This window comes from Pimephales promelas, chromosome 14 (genome assembly GCF_988280905.1).
Source record: "Pimephales promelas chromosome 14, fPimPro1.hap1.1, whole genome shotgun sequence".
In the NCBI taxonomy this organism is placed as follows: Eukaryota; Metazoa; Chordata; class Actinopteri; order Cypriniformes; family Leuciscidae; genus Pimephales; species Pimephales promelas.
This window is the reverse complement of record NC_142782.1, coordinates 3,909,534-3,935,195: the sequence shown is the minus strand read 5'-3', so window position 1 is coordinate 3,935,195 and position 25,662 is coordinate 3,909,534. Positions and strand designations below refer to the sequence as shown.

Here is a 25,662-nt window from a genome sequence, read left to right as displayed (position 1 = left end):
GGTTTAGACAAATCGTACGAGTGAGGTCGTACGAATTAGCCACTTTTTAATCACTCGTACGAATTCGTACGAATTGGTCGTGAGATAGGGTAGGTATTTCTCCTTAAAACTGCAGTGAACCAAAGACACGGTTTAAAATCGCTGGTGTTTCTGACGTCACAAACGACCTTGCAACCAATCAGATCAACGTGTGATCGTCAACCACTGGATCTCTGAGCTGAGTGAGTGCGTGGAGGCGGGGCTCATTAGCATATTCATAGAACCGCGTATACTAAATGAGGCATGGGTATCGAGTTACATTCAAGCTACTTTGAGGCATGCCATACTTGCAATAAATCCCTGAAAGAATTCAAGAATTAACATTCTCGGAGAAGACACGACGCTTGATTTGTCTGCAGTGTGTTGAACTTGTCCACCTGTGGCGAGCGTTTAATGTTGTTTATATTTTTATGTGGTGTGTTTCATTTGCTTTAAGGCAAACCATGTGTAAATTCATAAGTCAAAAGCACCGCTGAGTATTTCTCCTTAAAACTGCAGTGAACCAAAGACACGGTTTGAAATCGCTGGTGTTTCTGACAACCCGGTCTCATCCCAAGACGTCATATAACTGACGTTTTGGGACGTCTTTTGACCATACGTCAATATTCGCCTTTTTAGGGCCCCCTTAAACGTCAGTAGATGAGGTTATGGGATCCTAACTCTACCCCAGACCTAAACTTAACCCTAAACCTAACTCGTCACCTAACTGACGTTAAAGGTAAAGCGTCAGTTGTATGACGGCCCGGGATCGCCATCTACCGACGTTTAAGGGGGCCCTAAAAAGGCGGATATTGACGTATGGTCAAAAGACGTCCCAAAACAGTCAGTTATATGACGTCTTGGGATGAGAATGTGTTATTTCTGACGTCACAAACGACCTTGCAACCAATCAGATCAACGTGTGATCGTCAACCAGAGTGGGTGAGTGGAGGCGGGGCTCATTAGCATATTCATAGGACCGCGTATACTAAACGAGGCAAGGGTATCAAGTTACATTCAAGCTACTTGGAGGCATGCCAAAAAGAAATTCAAGGAAAAAACATTTAAATATGTCATTTTGGTGATCAAAGATGTAAGTTTTAAGGGATGCAATGATTGACTGCAGGGGGACTTTAAAGCTGTCAGGATATTTGACAAATGAAGCAGGCCACTAGAAGTTGAGAAGACCGATACATTCGTTGTCGCAATAAATCAAACTCGAGACCTACCATAAAACAAACCTCTGAACACTAAAAGGCTTTAAAAACATCATTTAAAAAGCTTGTTTTCGACAAAAAATACAGCCCAACAGTTTAATGGAATCTGTAAAGAAGAAAAAAGTACTACAACCTAAAAACCTCTGATTGGCAAGTTACTGAGCTTCGAGTCTCATCTGTTTTTGGCTAAATGTGAGTGACAAGAGATTGACCTTTCCTGATTGATTCTTTAACCACCATGAAATTAGGGTAAGAATAGAAGTGCATTGAGTCTTGACGAAGCAGGGTTTCATATTAGCAAGTTAATGCAGCATCAAGTACAACCACTGTCTAACCACAAAGTTAAAGGCTGAAAATATATGTATATCAGGACCACTGGTGCTGTGATGTGATTTGATAAATGATGCGGATGAGGTCTCTTTCACTGTGCTCCTGTCAAACAGTTTCACCAAGGCAAAATAAGTAGATAAGACCTTGTGAATCATCTGATGGCATTGCAGAGGATGTGGTGATCTATAAGTAGGGGGTGAGGCACAAATCCATTCATGACTCACTATCCATTGATGGTGTTTTCACTTGGAAACACCTGCTGGAAGTACCACACGCACAGATGGGAAAAGAGCTCAGATGCAGACTGCGTTACTCAGCAGATGAAGAATGGCATAATAACCGGTGATCTTAATAAAGTTTCGAGTGAACCTCGTTCCTGGTCAATTGATCATTTTGCACAATGTCTGTATTTGCCGTTGTGGGTCATACTAATAGTGCTTTTTAAATATTGCTGTGAACAAGCAAAACACAAGTCAGCATGTCCGAAATTCATATTTTTTCCCCTTGACACTAAGGTGGAAAAGTTGAATAGCTTATTGTAGGCTAGTTAAAAAAAAAAAAAAGGTGTGTGATATAGAATTTCACAAATTAAACATTGTGGGGTGAAAGTGGATCAACTAGCCCCAGTGATTAATTAAAAGGTGTTCAGAATAAAACACTTTTCTTTCATTTTCCTTAAAATGCGCGGTTTTTCTCACCAAACCATGACTGTGCAGTTTGGGCGAGTCTTGACGCTCAGTCTTCAGTGTCACATCACGCGTGCGCTTCTGCACGTGCGCCGTGCGCGAGCTTGAGTCCGCGAGTTACACGCGTAAAGTCAACAATGACGGTTTCCGTGAGCCACACGATTTGTGTCAATAACTACGCAGTTTATCTCTCAGCTAGAGACAATTCCGCCTGCTTCACCGACAATAGCGCCATTATTGCAGAGGGTCCATCAAAATGCCAAAGCGATAAAAATGCGAGTCATTTGAATAACTCCAAATGTTATTTCTCAAAGACAGTTAAGAAAAACAAAGAACGCAATACATTTGACTAAAACACGATCCTGGTAATCACACAGTGCCAAAGCTTGTGTAGACAGAAATATAATAGGCTAGATGGATTACTGAATGAAACAAAAAGATAAAGAAAAACAAGCTCTCATTGTTCAAAGCGAGTAATGAGATTTACTAACAGGAAGGGGGTTATGGATGCCATGTTGTCTACTAGGCAATTCCACTCATTAAAATCTTAATTTTAACTCTCTTTTTGAAATTATGAGGAGGTTTCGTTGCTGGTTTTAAATGAGTTTGGCCACTTTTGGGCAAAAGCAAATTAAGAATGTTTTTTTTTCCCCTTGGTTGTAAGGAATTGGCAGAGAAGCATAAGTTCCACAATATAACCTAGTATATGTTGTCTGTGCACTGGGAGAGCAGCATTTATTTATTTATTTTTTCAGTATAGGGTAAAGTTGAGTTAAATCACACATAAGCTCTGTGAATGAGACAAGCTCAGGTCTGTCTCTCTGAAGTGGATCTATTTGTATAGAACAACAGTGCGCGAGGATGTGAGCGTTTTCCTCAATCACCAAAGGGAACAGCAAACTTTAAGCCCTACGAGAAGCCCATTTAAATGCTACGGATCAATGAATGAAAGTTTGCGCTTTGGCTGTGTGCAAGAGCGCCTGCTGTGATGTGATTGGGCTGAGCGGCGAGCTCGTGATGCTCGGGCACATATAAAGCGCGACCTGCGCTCCTGTCATGCACGCGGCTGGAAGAAGAAACTGCTGAAGAAGAGATCAGCCGGACAGACAGACGGAGCCTTCATGATACTGCCCACATATCACACGCATTTCCTCAACCGCACACCGCGCAACAACACCTAAAGGAAATCCTCTTTTATCGCCCTTCATAGAAGCCCCCCCAGTGCCATTTAGTGAGAGATGCCGCCAAGGACCGGACTTTTGCTGCTCGCCGTGCTCATCGCCTCCGCGTATGAACTGGATCTGAACGAATCCTACTCGCCCAGGAGAGCACGCTTCTCCCACAACAGCCCCTGTAAGTAGGAAACGATCGGGAATAATGAGCCGGTTGTGTGCTGCTGCTGACGCGCGTGCATTGGGCTTTTGCTTGGTGTAGCCTATCTAGGGTGGTCAGATCATATGAGAGCTGTCATCTCCTCTTTGATGAGCTCTCATCCAATGCATCCATTGACCTGCTCTGTGACAGATGTATTAGCTACATCATGTTCATCATCCTCTGACCTGCATACGAGGACTCTGCTTTTGATGCATTGAGCGCGATGAATGAATGTGAATGATGAGGATGAGGATGATGATGATGATGATTCCGCCGTCGCTTTCAGCCTCAAAAGCAGGAGTTTATACATTGGGGGGGGGGGGGGGGGGGGGGGGTGCCACTGCAAAAACCTGTTAATTGCTTACTTTACCACATAACGTAAAAATAAGACAACAGCATTTACTGTCAAATTAAAAGTAAAATCTATGAATTTAAAAGAATATGCATTTTACAAGGCAACACATACACTTAAAATCGCTGTATAAAAGTATGAATTAAGGGCTATGAGATAAAATGTGTTCAGTTTGGCTATACGATAAACATACCTTATTATTATTTACAGAAAACTATTACTAATGGCACACTGTATGAATCTCATTATTATGAAGATTGATGGCCAAATTCACTGCATGCAATTTTCCACTCCTTTAATCTGGATTGGTCCGACATATCAAGAGTGCTGGTATTTTACATAACAGAACTGGTGCACTTCAGTTTGCTGCCGAGGGTTCCAACATGCATTTGGCCAAATTCTGTGTGAAATGTTAATATTTACGTGATTTTTTAAAGAATAATAATTGCATCCTCATAATCATCCAACGTACTGGATATCAGTATGGCTTTGTCATGCTGATATTCACTATTCCAGCATTATTGGTTGTGTGATAATTGCTTTATTTTGTGTGTTACTCTGATAGTGTTTTGCATTTGTGTGGGTGACACTAGTTCTGTCTTAATGGTATTAATAGCCACAGTGCTTCCGTTTTTATGATCTTAAAGTCCTCATGTAATCTCCAATTATGTTATTACAGTAGCAAACGTTGGTATTGACATTATATCATTTAATGGTATATCATCACTGTATTGTTTTACACTTGGTTACTGTAAAACAAAATGGTGTTTTTTTGTTTTGTTTTCTGGCATTAAATTGGACAGGTAGATTTATTAATGTACAAAGGCTCCAAACAGGGTATTTTACACAGGAATACTACAGAAGAACTTTTTTTTTTGGTTCCCCAAAGAACCTTTCAGTGAACAGTTCTTTAAAAAAAAAAAAAAAAAAACATGCTTTAGTGTGAAGAACATTTTAAGGTTGCACTTTATTTTACAACATACCTGACAAAATAGGTGGGCTAAGGTTAGGTTTAGGGGTGAGGGTAAGTTCAGGGTTAGTACCTATTTGTTGCGATTACTATAATAAGTGCATAATACAAAATAAAGTGCGACCCATTTTAATAATCTAAAGAATCTTTTGTGGAATGGAAAGGTTCCATGGAATCATCAATCCCAATAAAGAACCTTTATTTTATTTTTTTTAAATGTTGAACATTCAAAATCTCAATATGGACAAAACCAAACCAGAGTGAAATCTAAAAGGGTGATACAATTGAACCCTCTTCTACCAAGGGCAATTTAAAAATAAAAAGAGAACATTTTTACAAACATTACATGTAATCTCTACAGTGCTTTCTAAATAGATATATACATCATTGTTCCATTACTCATTTTCTGTGAAAGGCTGATTCACATATGAAAGGCTTTCCCCGGTGAGGTCATTCTATCCATGTTCCGGCTCTCGTCAAATACACCTGAACCAGCTAACCAAGCTCTTCTGGTTTATTACAGGTGTTTCAGAACATCCCACAGCAGGTGGAAAGATTATGCAGGTAGAGAATTGAGGGTGTGCGGTTCGCTTACACTAACTTTAATGGAGCAGGATGCTTGTGTGCACCTGAAAGGGCCCAACACTATTACAGATGACGTTCTGACTTACTGCTCGTTATATTGAAACTGAAGATCTGCTGTCAGTGTTACAAAGGGTACTTGCTTTGTCAGTAATTAGAGAAAAGCTTGCCCAAGTGTCAAATCTGTGTGTGGTGTGGGACGCTCAGTTCCGTTCTGTCTCTGGTCAGGACGTGAAAACCTTTGTCAAACTCCACTTGGTATTTGCATAACTTCCTGTTGTACTTAGTTGCTAGGGAGACATGTACTGACTCAGTGCTTTTGAGACAAAGCGACACTGGAGCACCAATAATTCCAAAAGAGCAAAATGAACAGTACATACTTTACAAAACATAATACGTAGGGCATATTCCAAAAAAAAAAAAAATTGTTTTACATTTCACATATGCAAAATATTTATTGAGACCTGTTTTATAGAGTTCATTTTTTTACAACTGCAATTTATCTTGTGTTATCTTAAAGTCCCCGTTTGGTGAAAATCAAGTTTGTTCACATGTCTATGTAATGTTTTTAATGTGCTTTAAGACAAAGTCGACAGCATTGCTGACTATTTCTCCCTAAAACTGCATCGAACCAAAGACAGTCTCAAAAACACGGTTTGAAATCGCTGGTGTTTCTGACGTCACAAACGACCTTGTAACCAATCAGATCAACGTGTGATTGTCAACGAGTGGATGAGTGAGTGGAGACGGGGCTCATTTGCATATATTTATAGAATTGCGTATACTAAATGAGGCAAGGGTGTAGTTACATTAAATCTATTTTCAAGGAAAAAACATTTAAATATCAAAAAAATGAACTAGGTTGTGCACTTTACATAATATATTTATAGTTTACTTATAATAATTGTGTTTTTTGACTTTAAATGTTTTTTTTTTCTATTAAGGTCTAATTGTGTCTCAACTTGACAGTACAAAATCCTAATGTGTTGTCTAAACACAAACCATTAATGTTAAGTAAAAAAAAAAAGTGTACATCCAGAGGGTGGCAGTATAGAGCGAGACAACTGCCATTTTGCCCGAACTTAATTTTATTGTGTTCAATCTGCTTAAATCTACGAACAACTTAAGTTTACTTAATCCGTTTGTGTTGGATTGCATGATTGATTTGTGTTGCCTTAACTGAAACTGGGCAGTGCTTTTAGTTCCCTTTGCATATGGTTGAATTAAGAGAGAATAAATGTTAAAATTAAGTTTTATTTTATGTTTTGTTTTTTTGTTTAATTTTGAGAAATTTAGAAAAGGGGAAGACTTGATAGTGTGTGATAGTGTTTAATGTTAAATTACATATAGGAAACCATTTAAATTACAGTAGGTTACCATTGTGGAGAAGAGTGGAGCATTTTGTTTGACTGTCGACTGATTTAATTATTTTCTATTGCTTTGGATGAAGGAGCGTGTAAATCTTAGCATTCAAGATGCTAATATGTGCCACTGTTAGCAAATAGCTAGCTAAAGTCTATCAATTTAATTAAACGTCACTGAATCAAATTAAATATGAATGAATGAATATAATAAATGCCTTTGAATCATGTCAAGAAGCCTTTAAAAAATCACGTTGAGACTACTTAAATTGGGTAATTTAAATTTACTTAATTCCATTATGTTGAAGTTACATGAACAAATTATGTTTGTTTAACATAATCCAATTATGTGGAACCTGTTGACGAAAAAAAAATAATTAAAGCCAACATATAATTTTTTTTGAGTGTGATCAAAAATGAGTTTTAAGGGCTAAAATTGTCGTCTGGGGCTCTTCAGTGTCAGTGCCGGTGATGAAACGACCAATTGGGATCTTTAAATAGTAAAAAAAAAAAAATGTCCACATTTCCAACACAGTCTCATGAAGATGCGTATCTATACCACGAGTGTCATTTCTCGTGGCATTTATACGCCAAAAGTGTTTTTTTCGTGTATATGGTACGCACTAAAAAACCCTGGGTTAGGTTTAGGGGGGAGGGGGGTGGTGAGTTCGTGCGTATTATACGCAAAAAAGTGCGTATCATATGTACGCGAAAATCGCGTTCCAAATACACGCAAAAACTGTTTTTGGCGTATAAATGCCACGAGAAATGACATTCGTGCCATAGACACGAACTTTCATGAGATCGGGCTGACATTTCAAACCTAAGAATAAGTTGTCGAACTCAAAACATTTGCGGTAATCAGTTCCTCACACATTTAACTTAAAATTATCATGTAATCCCAACTTAAATATTTTTAGTTGTGGAAACTTGGCCCACTTTAACTGGCAAATTCAGCAATTGATAACTTGCGAATTGGTGACAATGCTTTGATATCATTAGCATAGCATAGCAATTGGTGAATAAGTATGACATGATAAAACATTTAACTTCTATCTGTTCTCAATCCAAGCTCATGCTCCACTCGTCACCATGATGGTAACCCTTTCAAAAATCCCAACATAACAGAAACTTGTCTAAATTAGCATAGCAAAACGTTTAACACACTACTAAATATCCCACTGCACAAAAACATTATATAACAATTAATTTTAGCATTTACTCTCCCTTTCAAGTGGCATGGCAACGCATTCTGGAAAACTAGAAATTCCAGTCAAAGTTAAGTTTGTCTAAATTATAAGAATCAAGTTCATAATAATGATTTACAGTAAGTTTACAATACATTTGTAAAGTAATGAACTCTACTTGACATATTAAAAGAGTGCCAATTGCAGAGCCGTCTCCAAATCTGCGAGGTACAACTGAGACATGCATTAGAGTCTGGTGTGGGACACTGACACTCAGGGCCACGAGTTCAAGTCAGGGTCACGCACTGTGCAAGTTGAAATCTGAACAGGTAGCTATGCGAGTGTAGAAAATGAATTATTCATTCCAACAATTCATCCTATTAGTCTGTGTGTGTGATATCAGCTGTCAAGAGCAGTACATAGGGGCTCTGATAACTTACCCAGTTGAGGTTTTACAGCACTTGATGATATACGACTGAGTAAGAGAGAAAGCAAACACAAGACTGCACATTGTCTATTGATGTGTTTTCTTGGATCTCAAATGAGTCCTGACCTGTCAGGGCCCATCGCAGTACCCTCAAAATGATCAGAGTGAGTCGGCCAAGCTGTATTCAAGTTTCATTAGTCACAATATCATCATCATGCCTGTTTTCCCACTGCAATACAATAAGTGCTCTATGCATCAAATGCAATATCAAACCCATGTTTCACACCTCTACTCTGCCATGTGCAGTTTAAGTGAAGGGATATCCCCTTAACGGTGTGGCCCAATTCATCCGTAACCGTACTTTCCCCTGTAAGGTTACTGATGACGTCTAGAGGGGTGTCTGATGATACACAAAAAGGCCCTCTTATAATCCAATAACAGTCGCAAAATCAGAGTAATTTAACTTTACTTCTACTTTCACTATGTGAAGAGTTCAGATGCAAAAGCCTCTAAATGCCATTTGAAATTTTCTTCTTTAATGATGATTTTGATCAAACTTGTATATTTAAGTTCAGTAATTTTACTTAAATAACAATTAATAGGTAATTATCATTGCCATTTAAGTGAAATTACTGAACTTAAATATACAAGCTTGATAAAAATCATCATTAAAGAAGAAAATTTCAAATGGCATTTAGAGGCTTTTGCATCGGAACTCTTCATGTATTCTTTGCAATAAGTTTAAATAGTAGTTACACTCTCAGAAAAAATGGTACCTTAATGGTACATATTAGCACCTAAAATGAACATATCAACACTTAAACTGTACATATTAGTACCTGAAATGTACATATTAGCACCTATTAGCACCTAAAATGTACATATCAACACTTAAAATGTACATATTAGCACCTGAAATGTACATATTAGCACCAAAAATGTACATATTAGCACATAAAATGTATATATTAGCACATAAAACGTACAAATTAGTACCTAAAATGGACAAAAGTGTACCTTTTGAAAAGGTACAGCCCCAGTGACAGCTTTTGTACCTTTTTTCTGAGAGTGTAGATGCTATTTATGAACAGTGACAGACACTATTTGCACCTCAGTGTTGTTGTACATTAAATGGTATGCAATAATAACAGTGTAAATGATTTTATTTATTAAAATTATTAAATGAGGATTTAGACCCTACCATAGTACTGACACAGCTCTCAATAAAGTTACAAATGATTTGCTCTTATCATTCGATTATTCGATCTTAGTGCTGCGTTTGACACTATCGACCACAACATTCTTTTGAATAGACTCGAAAATGATGTTGGTAGTGGAATTGCATTGGCATGGTTCAAATCATACTTATTTGACCGTTATTTGTTTGTAATAGTAAGCGAAAAGATGTCATATCGATCACAAGATCAGTGTGGACTCTGGAGTACCACAAGGCTCAATACTAGGACCGCTGCTGTTCACCCTACATGCTACCCTTGGGAGATATCATTATGAAGCATGGCATTAGTTTTCACTGTTATGTTAATGATACTCTGTATACAGTATTTCTTGCCCTGACGAAACTTACCAATTCACAAAATTAACAGAATGCATGGCTGATTTAAAAAAAAAAAAACTGGATGACCAGTAATTTCCTACTACTTAATTCTTTTTAAAAAAAAAAGAAAAAAAGAAAACAAGATACTTATTATTGGACCAAAAACCTCTGCACTTCATACCTAAAATACTGTCTAACACTTGATGGCTGCTCTGTCAAGTCTTCGTCGTCGGTTAGGAACCTGGGTGTGCTCCTTAATACCAAACTTTCATTTGAAAACCATGTTTCTAGCATCTGTAAAACCACATTCATTTATCTTAGAAATATAAATTACTACATATCCTCTCAATGACAAATGCGGAACAGTTAGTTCATGCGTTCATGACCTCAAGACTAGATTATTGCAATGCTCTAATGGGTGGTTGCCCTGCACGCTTAATAAACAAACTACCGCTGGTCCCAAATTAAACATTGGCTAATTGAAAAAATATTGCTGATTACTTACAAAGCACTAACTGGTTTAGATCCCCAGTCCTTAAACAAGCTCTGAACAAATTATAGTCCTTCACGTCTATTGTGAATAATTTATGGCCAGTTGAAAATACCTAGGATATCAAAATCGACTGCTGGCGGTAGATCCGTTCCTGTTTAGCACTTTCCTAACTTTGTCCTGGAAGCAGACACACTCGGTCAGTTTAAATCTAGACTAAAAACACATCTTTCTTTTTTTTTGGTTTACTTGAAAAAAAGAGGACCACCGGATTCAGGCCATATCCAGACCTAATGAAGGACCTGCGCCTAGATACGACGACAACGCAGCCCTGAAGTGTCAACTAGACTCTCCCCTGTGAACGTTATCAAAATGATTCATCAATTTCATGGAGCAATGACAATTTGTAAAGAAAGACTACGCGCATGCTAACACAGTCTCATCCCAAAAAGTCATATAACTGACGTCTTTTGACCATACGTCAATATCCGCCTTTTTAGGGCCCCCTTAAACGTCGGTAGATGGCGATCCCGGGCCGTCATACAACTGACGCTTTATCTTTAACGTCAGTTAGGTGACGGGTTAGGTTTAGGGTTGGTTTAGGTCTGGGGTAGAGTTAGGATCCCATAACCTCATCTACTGACGTTTAAGGGGGCCCTAAAAAGGCGAATATTGACGTATGGTCAAAAGACGTCCCAAAACGTCAGTTATATGACGTCTTGGGATGAGACCGGGTTGCGCATGCGCACATATGCACATAGTCGATATTCAAAGGCGCGTGGCTATATTGACTAAACACTTAATATGCATGTGCACGCCGTCAGTTTTCACAGATAAACGTTTTTGAAGTTTAAACAAAGATGATAAAGTTTTTTTTTTTTCTCAAAACTTGGAACCTATTTCAAAGTTTGCGTTCTCGAGCCACCAAACACTTGTCGTGCAAATGAACGGCCATAACTCATTCAAAGTTTTCTGTTTTCAGTTAAAATGGTGTCGTGTTAGCGGCCGCTAAGTTAATAACTAATGACCTTTGCAACTGAAGTGAATCAATCAAAAACGTAGTTTAGCTGGACAATAACTTTATTCTAGAGCTGCTGTAAAGCCAAAACAATCTCTGTTACTTTAATTTCCTATCATCACTGTAAAGCTGCTTTGAATCTATATTGTTAGAAGAGCTATGTAAATGAAGATGACTTGACTAGTGTAAATAGAAACTGTATTTATCTACAAGTACAGTTAGTACAGTAAGTAAATATATATATAGGCTACTTTTAAGATTTTAAGTAAACCATGATGCAATTAAGCACACTTCTTTTTCCACAAGGGTAACTAGTCTAAAAGCACCCCAAAGGCTAAGACATGGGTCTGCAAGGCACCTCAGGTTAGATCACATGAGTTTGTGCACACCATGGTACAATTTCGCAGAAAACCTTTTAGACATGTATTCACAAGGACAACTGTTCCATTGATAAGAGAGGCCAATCATGGAAACATTTCATCGTCATTTGACCTGACGCCAACTGCGAGTGTGGGAAAGTGATACAACTGTATTTGATTTTAAACTGTTACCCCCCCCCCCCCCCCCCCCGCTTTTTAAGAATGGGATATTAAAATGCACTGTTCAAACTTTAATGGTTGTAATTCAAGAATGCTTGGAATGGAATATAGACCTAAATTTGGTCTTGTTTTAAAGAAAACACTCAGCACTCAGTAGATTATTATTATAAAACACTTAGCAGATTATTGCTGGAATGAAAGCAATTTAAAAAATAAAAAAGTATGAAAAAGTTATGGAAGTTTAAATTTACAAAAAATCAACTATACTGTACTAAATATTTTTTTTACTATAAAATAACTGTAAAATCAAAGCCATATATCTAACCAAGTTCTAAATTTGAAGTTGACATCCCAAAAATTGAAGTTCCTATGAGATTTTGTTTAGGCATAGTACCAAAATTAGCCACCAAGTGACATACATTCCATTGAATTTAATTGTATGCATTCAAATGAATACATTTCTGCCCAAATATCACTTCTGTCGCAAAATATGGAACCTCGAGACTCATACATTTCTTACAATATGTGTCAAGATTAGAAAAGGTTTTGATCATAAATTATGAAGAGGAGGACCCCGGTTAAATAATTTAGAGTACCTTTTCTATGGTAACGCAATGTCCAATTTCAAAGCGGTTCTCACAGGATGAATTCTGAGTTTGTACGCTTTCAAATGATACCTAATTTATGATAACTACCGTACTAAAATATGTGACGTAATAAAAAAGGCGATAAAAAATATAATATTATATTTTAGAGGATAATATGATTATATATTATTGATAAATACATGTTTTAAATGTACTTTTAGCATGAAAACCAAAATTTCAATTATTAAAAGTTTATTTTGAGGTGCACTCTTGTCATAAATTAATCTATTACTGTTCCTACATAATTTGTAACAAAAAAAAAAAAACAGTGCTAAAATACCTAATTTAAGAGTCTTAGACCTTTCCAATTATTGTGACACTTAAGTTAAGGGGTTAAAACGAAGATGTTTATAATTGTTGTGACTCTGTCATCATAGCTCAGGAGACTAAATAGAGTTTTCAGTTGTGTTTCGTTGAAGTATCAACTTTGTCTTGGACAATTTTGTCTCCTTAAATTCCCATGGATGATTAAACCCCTAAATTGGCGTAAGAGTGGTGCTTCACTGTTTACAGATTGGTCCCATTTACTTTTAATTGTAATTATCTCACTGTAACTCTGATTTTTGTGGTATTCACGTTATGCCACAAGTGCTGCCAATTGAGTTTAGCTCGCATTGAACCCGGACTATTCTACTAATGTGCAGATTGAGCAAATGTCCTCAACAGAATGTACTGTACTTTGGAGATCTTGCCCTAACCTGCTCCTCTGGACAATAGACATATTCACTGCATGACATTTGGGGGGTTTCTGGTTATTTCAGAAGTCTGCCTTTTGCCAGGAGCATTGACACAGCAACACACAGCCTATTTTTCCTTCAGATACAAAAGTGAGTGTGTGGCAACACCAGACACACACACACCCCTCGGCATGGCATGGGATCCCAGGCCCCGCAGGCTACGAATTTGTGGGGCAAAATGTTTATAGTCTTTGGCGCGGAACTGTTGGAGGTGGTGGTTTTGGCCCTTTTACTCACCCCGCTGAACGTTATTGTCTTGTCACATGTAAGGGTAATGGAAACAATGGGTCTTGTGCCAAAAGAGACAGTCAGCAGAACCCAATATAGAGTGGCACACATGCCCTACACCCCTCTCTCTCACTCCCTGACGACGGGGGCAAACACAGGGCACAGAACGTCCAGACTACAACAAGAACCCCTGAAGGCCTGCTGTGGGTATTCTTCATTCATTGGGTCACAGTTCCAAGAACAGAAAAATGGCTGGAATACCCATAAAATTTATGGCAGAGTGCGGAGTGGAGTAATGACGCCAATGCTTGGCTCAGTTATTATACATTTCAGGTTGTCAAGTGGCTAGTCAAGCTTGTTGTTATTTGTCCTTTTAAGACGAAATTTGGCTTGATATCAGAACTGAATGAAAACTCACACCATATCACACATAAAACCCTAGTACTCGTGGAGCGTTCCCGTTTTGTACAACTGTTCCTTCAGACTGAATGGTATTTAAACATCCCGTGGGCTGGAAGGTGATAATGAGGACGTGTCACCTTAAAAATGATCCCATGTTCACTTGTAGGCAAGGTGAGAAGTTAATTATCTTGCCTAAATGGTTTTACAAGTTCATTGGTACTACACACAATGTGTTTCTACTTAAATCATTTCCAGTGAGAATATGTTCCAGCATTAACTGCGCCATTCTTCCACACTGGAAGTCCAAACCGTCTCCAAAGATTGCTCCCTCAACAACCCAAATGGCTTTTCTCTAGGTCTCTGTTCTTTGAGAGTGTATAAGCTGAACTATCGATGTAATAGAAGGAAGTTGGTTTATTTCATTGACTGCAAAGAGAATTTGGATGGATGGATGGATGGATGGATGGATGGATTGAATTGGATGGATGAATGAATTGAATTGGATGGAATGGATGGATGGATGGATGGATGGATGAGTGGTAACCATTTATTGTGACATATTCACAAGTACCAGTGAAATTGTCCATCAACCTGTCCATACAAACATACAAGGGGGTAGACAGGACAGGAAGACAAGTAAGTAAGGAAAAATACAGCATGGCATGAGAAGAGGTGAGGAGAAAAAAAGTAACCCCCAGACTACACTCGTAAGGAGTGCAGTTTGGTAACAGGGAAAAAACACCTCAGCAACATTAGCACAATCCGTACATTCTACAACATGAACAAAACTTGCAACAGGGTTGGGGAGTGGGGGATGGAGGTAGCCCAGCACAGGCAAGCAGCCATCCGGTGGATGGATGGATGGATGGATGGATGCATTCATCCATCCAATTCATTCATTCATCCAATTGAATGAATTGGATTGATGAATTAATTGGATGGATGGATGGATTAGATGAATTGGATGGATGGATGGATGGATGGATGGATGGATTAGATGAATTGGATGGATGGATGGATGGATGGATGGATGGATGAATAAATGGATGGATTGGATGGGATGGGATGGATGGATGGATGGATGGATGGATTAGATGAATTGGATGGATGGATGGATGGATGGATGGATGGATTAGATGAATTGGATGGATGGATGGATGGATGGATGGATGAATAAATGGATGGATTGGATGGGATGGGATGGATGGATGGATGGATGGATGGATGGATGAATAAATGGATGGATTGGATGGGATGGGATGGATGGATGGATGGATGGATGGATGGATGGATGGATGGATGGATGGATGGATGGATGGATGGATGAATAAATGGATGGATTGGACGGACGGATGGATGGATGCATTCATCCATCCAATTCATTCATTCATCCAATTGAATGAATTGGATTGATGAATTAATTGGATGGATGGATGGATTAGATGAATTGGATGGATGGATGGATGGATGGATTAGATGAATTGGATGGATGGATGAATGGATGGATGGATGGATTGGATTAGATTGGATGGGTGGGTGGATGGATAAGTAGTAACCCTTTATTGTGACATAGTCACAAGTACCAGTGAAATTGTCCATCAACCTGTCCATACAAACATATACAATGGGGTAGACAGGACAGGAAGACAAGTAAGTGAGAAAAATACAGCATGGCATGAGAAGAGGTGAGGAGAAAAAAAGCAACCCTCAGACTACACTCGTAAGGAGTGCAGTTTGGGAACAGGGAAAAAACACCCAATTCATTCATCCATCAAATTCATTTATAGAATGAATTGAATTAATTGGATTGATGAATTAATTGGATGGATGGATGGATGGATGGATGGAGTACTGTATATTTCCAATTATTTCTGGTTTGGACTTGCCAAATATTTTTGCAGTCATTTATGATTTGATCCACTGACAATCCACCAAGGATAAATGTGGTTTTAGGTTCTTGTAGTGTAACAGTGGTTTTCTTTTTGCAGCGGATGTGGCACGCTGCCTGAACAGTGCACTCCAGGTGGGCTGCGGTGCCTTCGCCTGTCTTGAAAACTCAACGTGTGACACAGATGGCATGCATGACATCTGCAAGTCCTTTCTCTACAGTGCTGCTAAATTCGACACTCAGGTATGTGTTTGTATACAATTCATGGCAAAGTACAATAGCGATATATCAGTTCATCGATGGAAACACAATATCCTATTGATGTCAAAGACGCCTATTCAGCAGACAGGAAGAACAGAAGCACTCGGATTGGATGAATCCTGTCAAATGAATGCTGCTGAATTCCACAGAGATGGGACTGGACTCTGAAAGGCCTGATGGGAGCTATTATTTTCAAAAGTTCTTATTTCAGCGTGATTTATAACGGCATTCTTATTGATTCGTCTTATATAGAAAATGCCACACTAAATGTTGCGTTAGTTTCTCACCCAGCCTTTCAGTTACTTTCTGAACTGATTCCTCAAAAACAACTGGTTCAAAAGAACGGCTTGTTTGAGAATCATTTCTACGTTTTACTTCCCAAGGTTCCACTTAATTAAAACTAAAACCTCTCCAGTTTCATGAGATGGACTGAAGTCGCCATTCAGGCCTGTGCTTGACATTTGGCTTCCTGTTCATTTTGCAGGGAAAGGCTTTTGTGAAAGAAAGCTTGAAGTGCATCGCCAATGGCATCACTTCCAAGATCTTTCTAACAGTCAGACGGTGTTCCACCTTCCAGAGGATGATATCGGAGGTTCAAGAGGAGTGTTACAGCAAGTTGGACATTTGTAAAGTGGCCAAATCAAACCCAGAAGCCATTGCGGAGGTGGCTCAGCTACCCAGCCACTTTCCCAACAGGTAAGACTCTTGAGCAGAACGAAAAGAATCCATCTTATGGTATATACAAAAACACAGAAGGGGTTTCAAGGCCCGTACACACCGGGATGAATATCAGCACGTTATTCGTCAGCGTTTTTGGTGTTCACACCCAAGCGATTTTCGCTGATGATGATCCGAGTGAACATGCAAATTCATTCCCTGACATTAGATGGTGTCAATTTGCTCTGCAATACCACTCCATACAGTTCTCTTTTATCAAGATGTTTGTAGTCCCTGTCGCGTTTTTTCATGTAGTTCTTTATGTTCTAGCACCAACGAGAACAGCAGCTCTACGTTCATCTTGTCTTGCATCTTCCTCGTCTTATTTCTTCCTGGCTGTGTAGGCGGCGACGCGTATATCTTCTTCACCGTTGCATATGTGTGCTCGGTAAGACCGTTTTGTGTTTGAGCGCCCCCAAGTTATGTTTTAATGTCTCTTCAGAAGCTCCAAACGCGTGAGAAAAAGCGCCAATCTGATTGGTCGGATAGCTTTTGACGTGGCGCGTCAAACTAAAAAAAACTAACCCGAGGCGTTTTTTTTTAAAAATTACGCTTTTACGCGTCGGTGTGAAAACATTGGCGCCCTTTGTTTATTCACGAGGCGTTAAACGTCGGCTAATAACGCGCGTGAAATTCGTCCCGGTGTGAACAGGCCTTCAGGATTGTTGATCTTACCGTTATGCTAAATTTGGGAATAAAATAAAGATTCCCAAGAAGAAGAAGAAAAGGTTGATTCCCTTGTGCAAAAGTACTTTTATTTGTAATGAATGTGCACAAGTATATTAAAAAAAAAATGGTTTACTTGAAGGGGTGTGCATAAGTCTGACAGATGTCATGAATATGAAGTAGGGTTTATGCATGTTTATGACTGTCATTAAGTGTCATTCGCTCAATAATTACATTTTGAATGCAAATATGACATTGTTTAAGATGTCTTTGTTATGACACCTTGACATAAACCAATACATCATAACCTGTCAGTGTCTTTGTCATGACAACTTGACATAAAATGAAGTTAAACTGTCATGTGGTTGGCTTTGACATTGGCTGTCATGAGGCCATTATAACTGTGTCATGAATATTTTTCGTGACCCCATTAATCTGCTATGTCATGTTTATGACAGGTTGTGTTGTCTTAGTAATGTCAAGGTGTCATAACAAAGACATTTCAAACAATTTCATATTTGCATTAAAATGTCATAATTGAGCGAATGACACAGTTGTCATAAAAATGCATAAAACTTCCTTCATATTCATAACATATGTCATGTCATGATTATGAAGGTGTCATGTAAGTCTTATGCACAATCCTTCAAGTAAAGTGTTACCAAAAAAAACTGTACTTAAGGCCACTTAAGTGAACTTAAAGAGAGTACACGCGCATGTTTCTTATCTTAGCACACTTAAGTACAAAGTGCACTATTAACACACTTAAAGGAGTAGTTCACTTTTGAAAAAACTTTTGCTGATAATTTACTCACCCCCATGTCATCCAAGATGTCCATGTCTTTCTTTCCTCAGTCGAAAAGAAATTTAGGTTTTTGATGAAAACATTCCAGGATTTTTCTCCATATAATGGACTTCAATGGGAACCGGATGGTTCAAGTATCAAAAGACGGTTAAAAACTGTTTCAGATGCAGCTTCAAATGTCTTTAAACGACACCAGACGATGAATAAGGGTCTTATCATGCGAAACGATCGGTTATTTCAAAACTTATTCCAAAAATGTAACTTTTATAAGGACAAATGCTAGCCTTGCTATATTCTGTGAGGCGCGTTTGTAACGTCACGTAATACGTAATTACGTTCAAGAGGTCACGGGCGACGTAGCCGGAAGTACAGAATCAAAATAGTCCGACATCGTTGTTTTTCCTTTTAATTCCTTTTTTTTGTAAACGGTGTTTGAGCTAGTTTGCACGTTCAACCTATGCGTTCAACTTGTAAACACTGACTCTGTACTTTCGGCTACGTCGCCCGTGACCTTTTGAACGTAATTACGTAATACGTGACGTTGCAAACGCGCCTCAGAGAATATAGCAAGGCTAGCATTTGTCCTTATAAAAGTTACATTTTTGGAATAAGTTTTGAAATAACCGATCGTTTCGCATGATAAGACCCTTATTCATCGTCTGATATCGTTTAAAGACATTTGAAGCTGCATCTGAAACAGTTTTTAACCGTCTTTTGATACTTGAACCATCCGGTTCCCATTGAAGTCCATTATATGGAGAAAAATCCTGGAATGTTTTCATCAAAAACCTAAATTTCTTTTCGACTGAGGAAAGAAAGACATGGACATCTTGGATGACATGGGGGTGAGTAAATTATCAGCAAAAGTTTTTTCAAAAGTGAACTAATCCTTTAAGTACGCTCAAGAGTACTTGTTTGTTCACAAGGATTATTGACCAAGGCCTAATTGAGTTCCTTGTGTATCGTATTTTGTCACGATACAATTCTCTTGGGCGCTATACGATTATGATTTGCTTAGATTCAGGGGTATATTGATCGATATCACAATATATTGTGCCTATTATACACAACCAGTCAGATTAATTTACATATGCAAGCAACCAAATTATATAACATGAACATTTATCTACAATTTTCCAATTCTAAATACTTATAACTATATAGTACAAACTCTGCAAGTGTCCAATGAGGTAGATAGTATACGCCTTCATCGTTATCTGTCACAAGCTTGATAGAAAAAATTCACTGATTTTGTGGCAACAATCAATCTTTTCAATCTTCATTTGAAAACGATTTTAGCACATTCTTTCGTTTCAGATTCCCTGCGTTACGCAGCCTTCTACCATCAAATGTGTTGACGCACCCGGCTCAGTGTGAGTTTTCTCTGTCTCGCCGCAGGTTTTATGGGAAACTACTGCAGAGTCTGATGGAGTGTGACGATGAGACAGTGGACCTGGTGAGGGCAAATCTGTTGACCCGATTAGGGCCCGAGATCACCATGCTCTTCCAGCTACTGCAGAACAAGCCGTGTCCGTCTGCTGCAGTTCCTACTGGAATGGAGACTCGTGGTGGGTGGCGGTGGTCTGTCAGTCCCCATGAATACAAGCACCAGCCAAATCTACGCAACAGAGATGCCTCCAATCTCTTTGGCAAGAAACGCAACATTGGTGACAGCTCTTAACTTCAGACCAATTTGCCAGTCCAAACTTAGCCATCGAGCACACATACACAAACGCAAAGTGAAAACACACACACAGACACACACACACAAAAAAAGCAAGACAAAACAGTGGTTCATTTTCCAAGGCTATACAGGGACACATTCCTTCTCAACTGGAAAAAAAAAGGCATGCACCAGTGCGAAAACATCTCGAATGTCAAATTCTACGTTCATCATTTCATGTTCGATGAAAAGCGTTTTGCGCGAGGGGAAATCGGCCCGGTTTACAGACCGATCCGCGTGTCGTCGTGAAATCTAGCGGGAGTCATCCAGGCCATTAAGTAGAGAGCTCTTAGACTTATTTCCGTGAAAATATCTCGAGAAACGAAAGAAGAAGAAAAAAACGATAAATAGCCATTTGTACATGAAATATATCTTACAGAGATTACAGCAACGAAAATGTATCTGTATATAAACTGAATCTAGCGTTGATGTGAAATAGTTGGCATGTGTTATAGAAATAAGAGTGTACTATTTATTTATTAACAGATATTTTACTACTACTACTTTAGCTAAGTTAATCTCAAATTGCCACTAGCCTTTTTGTGAAACTCTCCCATTTGGCGAGAGCTATCTTTAAAGATCTATGTGCAGGAATTCATTAAAATACCAAAAAACGGAAGTTCACTTCAAACGCCGTAAATCATAAAGCATCGAGTACAGCAACAGTAGATGTCACACTGGACGACCAGTCGTTATTTATAAACCGAGTCATGAGGCGTGCACGGGAAGGCATTCCTTCGGCTTCGTTTCTTTCGCTTTTTCCCACATTTTCTCGACCCTTAGATCGTCTCTCTACTTGTGATCTGTTCAAGTAGTACACTTCAGGAAGAGGAAATTCAGTTCGAAGCCCTGTTAGCGCTACGTCTAAACACATATTTTGGCCAACTTATTTGGACAGATGAACAAATTCCTCCCTGGTGAATATGACACGCAGAAGTGAGTTCAGACGACAAACGAAACGAAAAGAAAAGAAAAAAAGTCTATTTAACTGACTTATTGATATTTATTTTCTTACTATATTATTTAAATGTTTATTTTATTACGTTTCTGTGGGCAATATTAGTTCATTCGGCAAGCATCGGTTTACAGATATTGTGCTTATTTAATCGATCGCTTTATTTAGTCATTCTGAGTTGACTGTACAAGACCCATGTAATGACTCTGTGCTGGTCATGGGGGAACACGCTGGTCATATGAGTCAGGCGAATGTTATATGGGACCACTATAATACAAACTTTGTCAAAAGTTTATTGAGCATTGCCACATGCTGTGTATACTTTCAGGGTTAATCAGCTACATAGAGTATATATATATATATCGTTAGCTTTAACGGAGTAACTGACATCCAGTATTTCATAGCGCCGGAGGGCGATGCGGTTCAGCCATCGTACGGTTCGTTTGGGGCAAAGTGTTTTCCCGAGCTATGCAATATACGACGTTTCAGAAAGGCCTGGGTGAGTGTCTTGTAAGTGCTTCTTGGGAAAGTTCAGATTTGCAAGGACTGGAGGGCAGCGTTTGGCTTAGGAATGACTGAGGAGCGAGGGCCAAATCCAATCAAACTACCGCAAAACCACTTTTCGACGGTCCCGTCCAAAAAGAAATTCCTCAGCAAAGAAGCCATCTCACCACTGAGCGTTTCAACCGTTAAAATGACCAATCCGCATCCCTTAATTCTTTTGAAAAACACAGCCTGGCCATTAACCGGCTTGTTTTATGGTGAACTGACGCTGGCGCCATATTGGTACCGTGGTGATAAAACAGCAGTTTGATTGAATTGGACCCAAAGAGTAATGAGAGAGAAGAACCGGAGGGGCAGAATGACTGTTTTTTTCTTAAACCAAATGATCTACAAACCTAAAAGTAATTCACCAAACTATGCAATAATCGCTAGAAAGGTTTCAAACTAAAACCCATGCTATCGAGCCCCAAGCGGAAAAGGGGGCCTATAAGTTTTGAGACTTAAACAGTAGCTTTTTTTTCTTCACCCGTATGAAATCAGATCCCCCCCCCCCATCCCCCCCGTAATCCTTATGTTAGTTTTTCTGAGTTCTTTATTTGACTTCCCCTTTTCTGGCCAAAATGGTTAAAGGATTAGTTCCCTTTTGACAAAACTTTTGCTGATAATTTACTCACCCCCATGTCATCCAAGATGTCCATGTCTTTCTTTCCTCAGTCGAAAAGAAATTTAGGTTTTTGATGAAAACATTCCAGGATTTTTCTCCATATAATGGACTTCAATGGGAACCGGATGGTTCAAGGTCCAAAAGACAGTTAATAACAGTTACAGATGCAGCTTCAAATGTCTTTAAACGATATCAGACGATGAATAAGGGTCTTATCATGCGAAACGATCGGTTATTTCAATGCTTATTCCAAAAATGTAACTTTTCTAAGGACAAATGCTAGCCTTGCTCTATTCTGTGAGGCGCGTTTGCAACGTCACGTATTACTAGGGTTGGGTATCGTTTGAATTTGAACGATTCTGATTCCGATTCCGATTCCGATTCCTTGTTTTGATTCCGGTTCCCAACGATTCTCGATTCCGATTCTTTTAAAAAAAGTTTAGCTAACCTTGCTAACCAACGGTCTTTCTGAAGGAAATACTCCGTCTGTCACAAATACTCCTTTTGTCACAAATTTTGCCGAGATTTCGTTAATTTTAGAAAAGTGAAGCCACACTTTGGATCGCCGACGTAAGCTACTCATGTTCGACTCGCGCGGTTATGCCAACACTTCCGGTAGACGCTTCTTCGTTGGTGTTGTTCAGCGGTTTCTTCTTCCGCTCGGCGGACTGTGAATATCGAAACTAGGAATCGAAATTTTAACTTTTGAACGATTCCGGGAAAAACTAAAAGTTAGTCCCGGTTCCAGTCGATACTCGATTCTCGATACCCAACCCTACGTATTACGTAATTACGTTCAAAAGGTCACGGGCGACGTAGCCGAAAGTACAGAGTCAGTGTTTACAAGTTGAACGCATAGGTTGAACGTGCAAACTAGCTCAAACACTGTTTACAAAAAAAGGAATTAAAAGGTAAAACAACGATGTCGGACGATTTTGATTCTGTACTTCCGGCTACGTCACCCGTGACCTTTTGAACGTAATTACGTATTACGTGACGTTACAAACGCGCCTCAGAGAATATAGCAAGGCTAGCATTTGTCCTTAGAAAAGTTACATTTTTGGAATAAGTTTTGAAATAACCGATCGTTTCGCATGATAAGACCCTTATTCATCGTCTGGTGTCGTTTAAAGACATTTGAAGCTGCATCTGAAACTGTTATTAACACTATCTTTGGACCTTGAACCATCCGGTTCCCATTGAAGTCCATTATATGGAGAGAAATCCTGGAATGTTTTCATCAAAAACCTAAATTTCTTTTCGACTGAGGAAAGAAAGACATGGAAATCTTGGATGACATGGGGGTGAGTAAATTATCAGCAAAAGTTTTTTCAAAAGTGAACTAATCCTTTAAGTGGGTGTGGGTGTGCGTACGTGCGTGCATGTGTGTGTGTGTGTGGTTATAATAATATATGCACTTTCTGTTAGGACCACTATTAAAAGGGCATTGAAGCATAATCAGATTCTGCTCAAACACACCAGAATAGCTGCTGTATTCTTGTTGAACAGGCAGGGATGTAGTGGCATATAAGTGAGGATTTCTTTCTTTGGGGAAATATGCTATGATAATATCGCAATCTATTAAACACCTGTACCAAGCAAAGCTGCTAAACTGATTTCCAACCAAAAGCTGTTTTTCATCGACGTTGTGTGCGAATCATGATGAGCATGACCAGTGACTCAATTATGCATTACCATTTTCAACCGCAGTTCTGGTATCTCAGCAACAAGGTGTCCACACCATCTCCAGAGAAACGGCAGCGAGTGCAGACGTTCGCCTCAAAGACGTCTCATGTATCATCTTTAAAAATACGCTTGTGAAATTTCTGCATTAAAGTTCGATTTACGGCAACGCTGCTCGGAAAGGTTCGGCCACTCTTGTTCATTTCTTCCGTTAATGAATCAAAGGGAAATGTTCGTGTAAATGTGTGTTATTTTCGTTAAATTATTACATTGCATTTGTTCGACTGCTGTGGGTGTAAGGCTTTTTTCTCATTCGAAGCCTCTGTCGTGTCGCTCGCCATTGTGATTCAGAGAATTTTCAAAGTTCTGATGGATTTTGTACAACTTCAGAGAATGTATATTTTATCAAATGTCTGTATTTGGTGCAAAGGGGTGCCTACGGCGCTGAAAGTTTAGTGCAGCCCTCTGGTCATTTGAACTTGAACAGCATTGTGTCCTTATCGCGATTTATGGTGGATTAGCAGAGCTTGGAGACTGACCCTTCTTGTTGCCAAATTTAAAGTTTATATAATATAACCACTGCCTCAAAGAATCATCTAGACTTCAAGACTTGAGAACTGAACCTGCGCAATATAGAAATACTTTAGATGTGAGCGGGGATGATTGGAAATCGACGTTCTGTGTGATCGAATTGTCCCGGATATGTTTCAGGTTAGTTAATACGGTCATTTTACGTCATAACCAGAGAGATCAGGATGCACTGCAATAGAAGTGATGTGTTTAAACAGGTCCTTCATTGTTTCTGATTCACCAAGAACTGGTGATTTCTCCTCTTTGATCCAGGACTATAGGCTACACAAGCCACTAAACTGTATGGTACTCTCTCCTCTCAAAACTTGAATCCACTTATATCACTCATATTCCTGTTTATGTTCAACTCTTAAGATTCAATGTTTGTTTTATGTTTTGTTTTGTTTTTCCTTTTAAAATGCAGTATGAAACCAAAATAGGAAAGATTGTTTTGCAAGGCATTCTATTCAATTCATTTTTCTTTCCCTAATGTTACACCTGATGGAAATTTGTGATTGATTTGCACTTTATACTGAACCCATATACATATATACCTGTGTATGTGTGGGGTTTCTTTCTGTGCTGAGAGGTCAAAAAAAGATACAAATACGTCAACTATGTGTCTTTTACTGTGTAATAATAAACTGATCAGATCTCGCATATGGTGTCTTATTTTGTGTTTATATTATATTGATACGGAGTATTTGAGCTCCTGTTATAACTCACATATAAAAAAGGGTGCAATGTTGAAAACTTGGACTTGGGTACAATGAATTCACTCATATAATAATATACCATAATCCTAGAACAATCTTAATAAACCAATTAATAAAACAATTTGGCTGGTTTTCCAAACAAGCATTATGAACATACAGGTATGGCCAAAAGTATGTGAACACCCCTTGAAATGAATGAATTTGGATATTCCAGTAATTCCTATTAACAAATGTTAACATTCAATTCTATGCTTTCAAATTTGTGGTAGGGTCAATGACAAATATAAGTGTCCACAAATAAAGGAGAACCACATTCCAAATCAAATTAGCTGACATTTTAAGAGACTTATTGCTGCATGTCCCTGTGTGTGTAACAAGCAGAATGTACGC

General features: G+C 38.8%; 1 protein-coding gene and 1 long non-coding RNA gene across 2 annotated transcripts in view; one reads left to right on the top strand and one right to left on the bottom strand.

Moving 5' to 3' along the window:
- The window catches only part of LOC148973624 (uncharacterized), a 61,594-nt gene that overhangs the window by 16,487 nt on the left and 19,445 nt on the right, over positions 1–25,662 (bottom strand). The gene's annotated exons all lie outside the window — the stretch shown is intronic.
- stc1 (stanniocalcin 1) lies at positions 3,212–25,216 on the top strand. The gene is made up of 4 exons (XM_039674772.2): positions 3,212–3,604; positions 16,109–16,251; positions 16,754–16,965; positions 19,856–25,216. The coding sequence occupies exons 1-4, from the start codon at positions 3,490–3,492 to the stop codon at positions 20,136–20,138; spliced, it is 753 nt and encodes a 250-aa protein (XP_039530706.1). The 5' UTR covers positions 3,212–3,489; the 3' UTR covers positions 20,139–25,216.

Bases quoted from the DNA above. Each gene is read 5' to 3' on its own strand.
- stc1 (XM_039674772.2), top strand. From the start codon at position 3,490: ATGCCGCCAAGGACCGGACTTTTGCTGCTCGCCGTGCTCATCGCCTCC. The intron at 3,605-16,108 runs GTAAGTAGGAAA...TTCTTTTTGCAG, and splicing joins CTTCTCCCACAACAGCCCCT to CGGATGTGGCACGCTGCCTG. The intron at 16,966-19,855 runs GTAAGACTCTTG...GTCTCGCCGCAG, and splicing joins CCCAGCCACTTTCCCAACAG to GTTTTATGGGAAACTACTGC.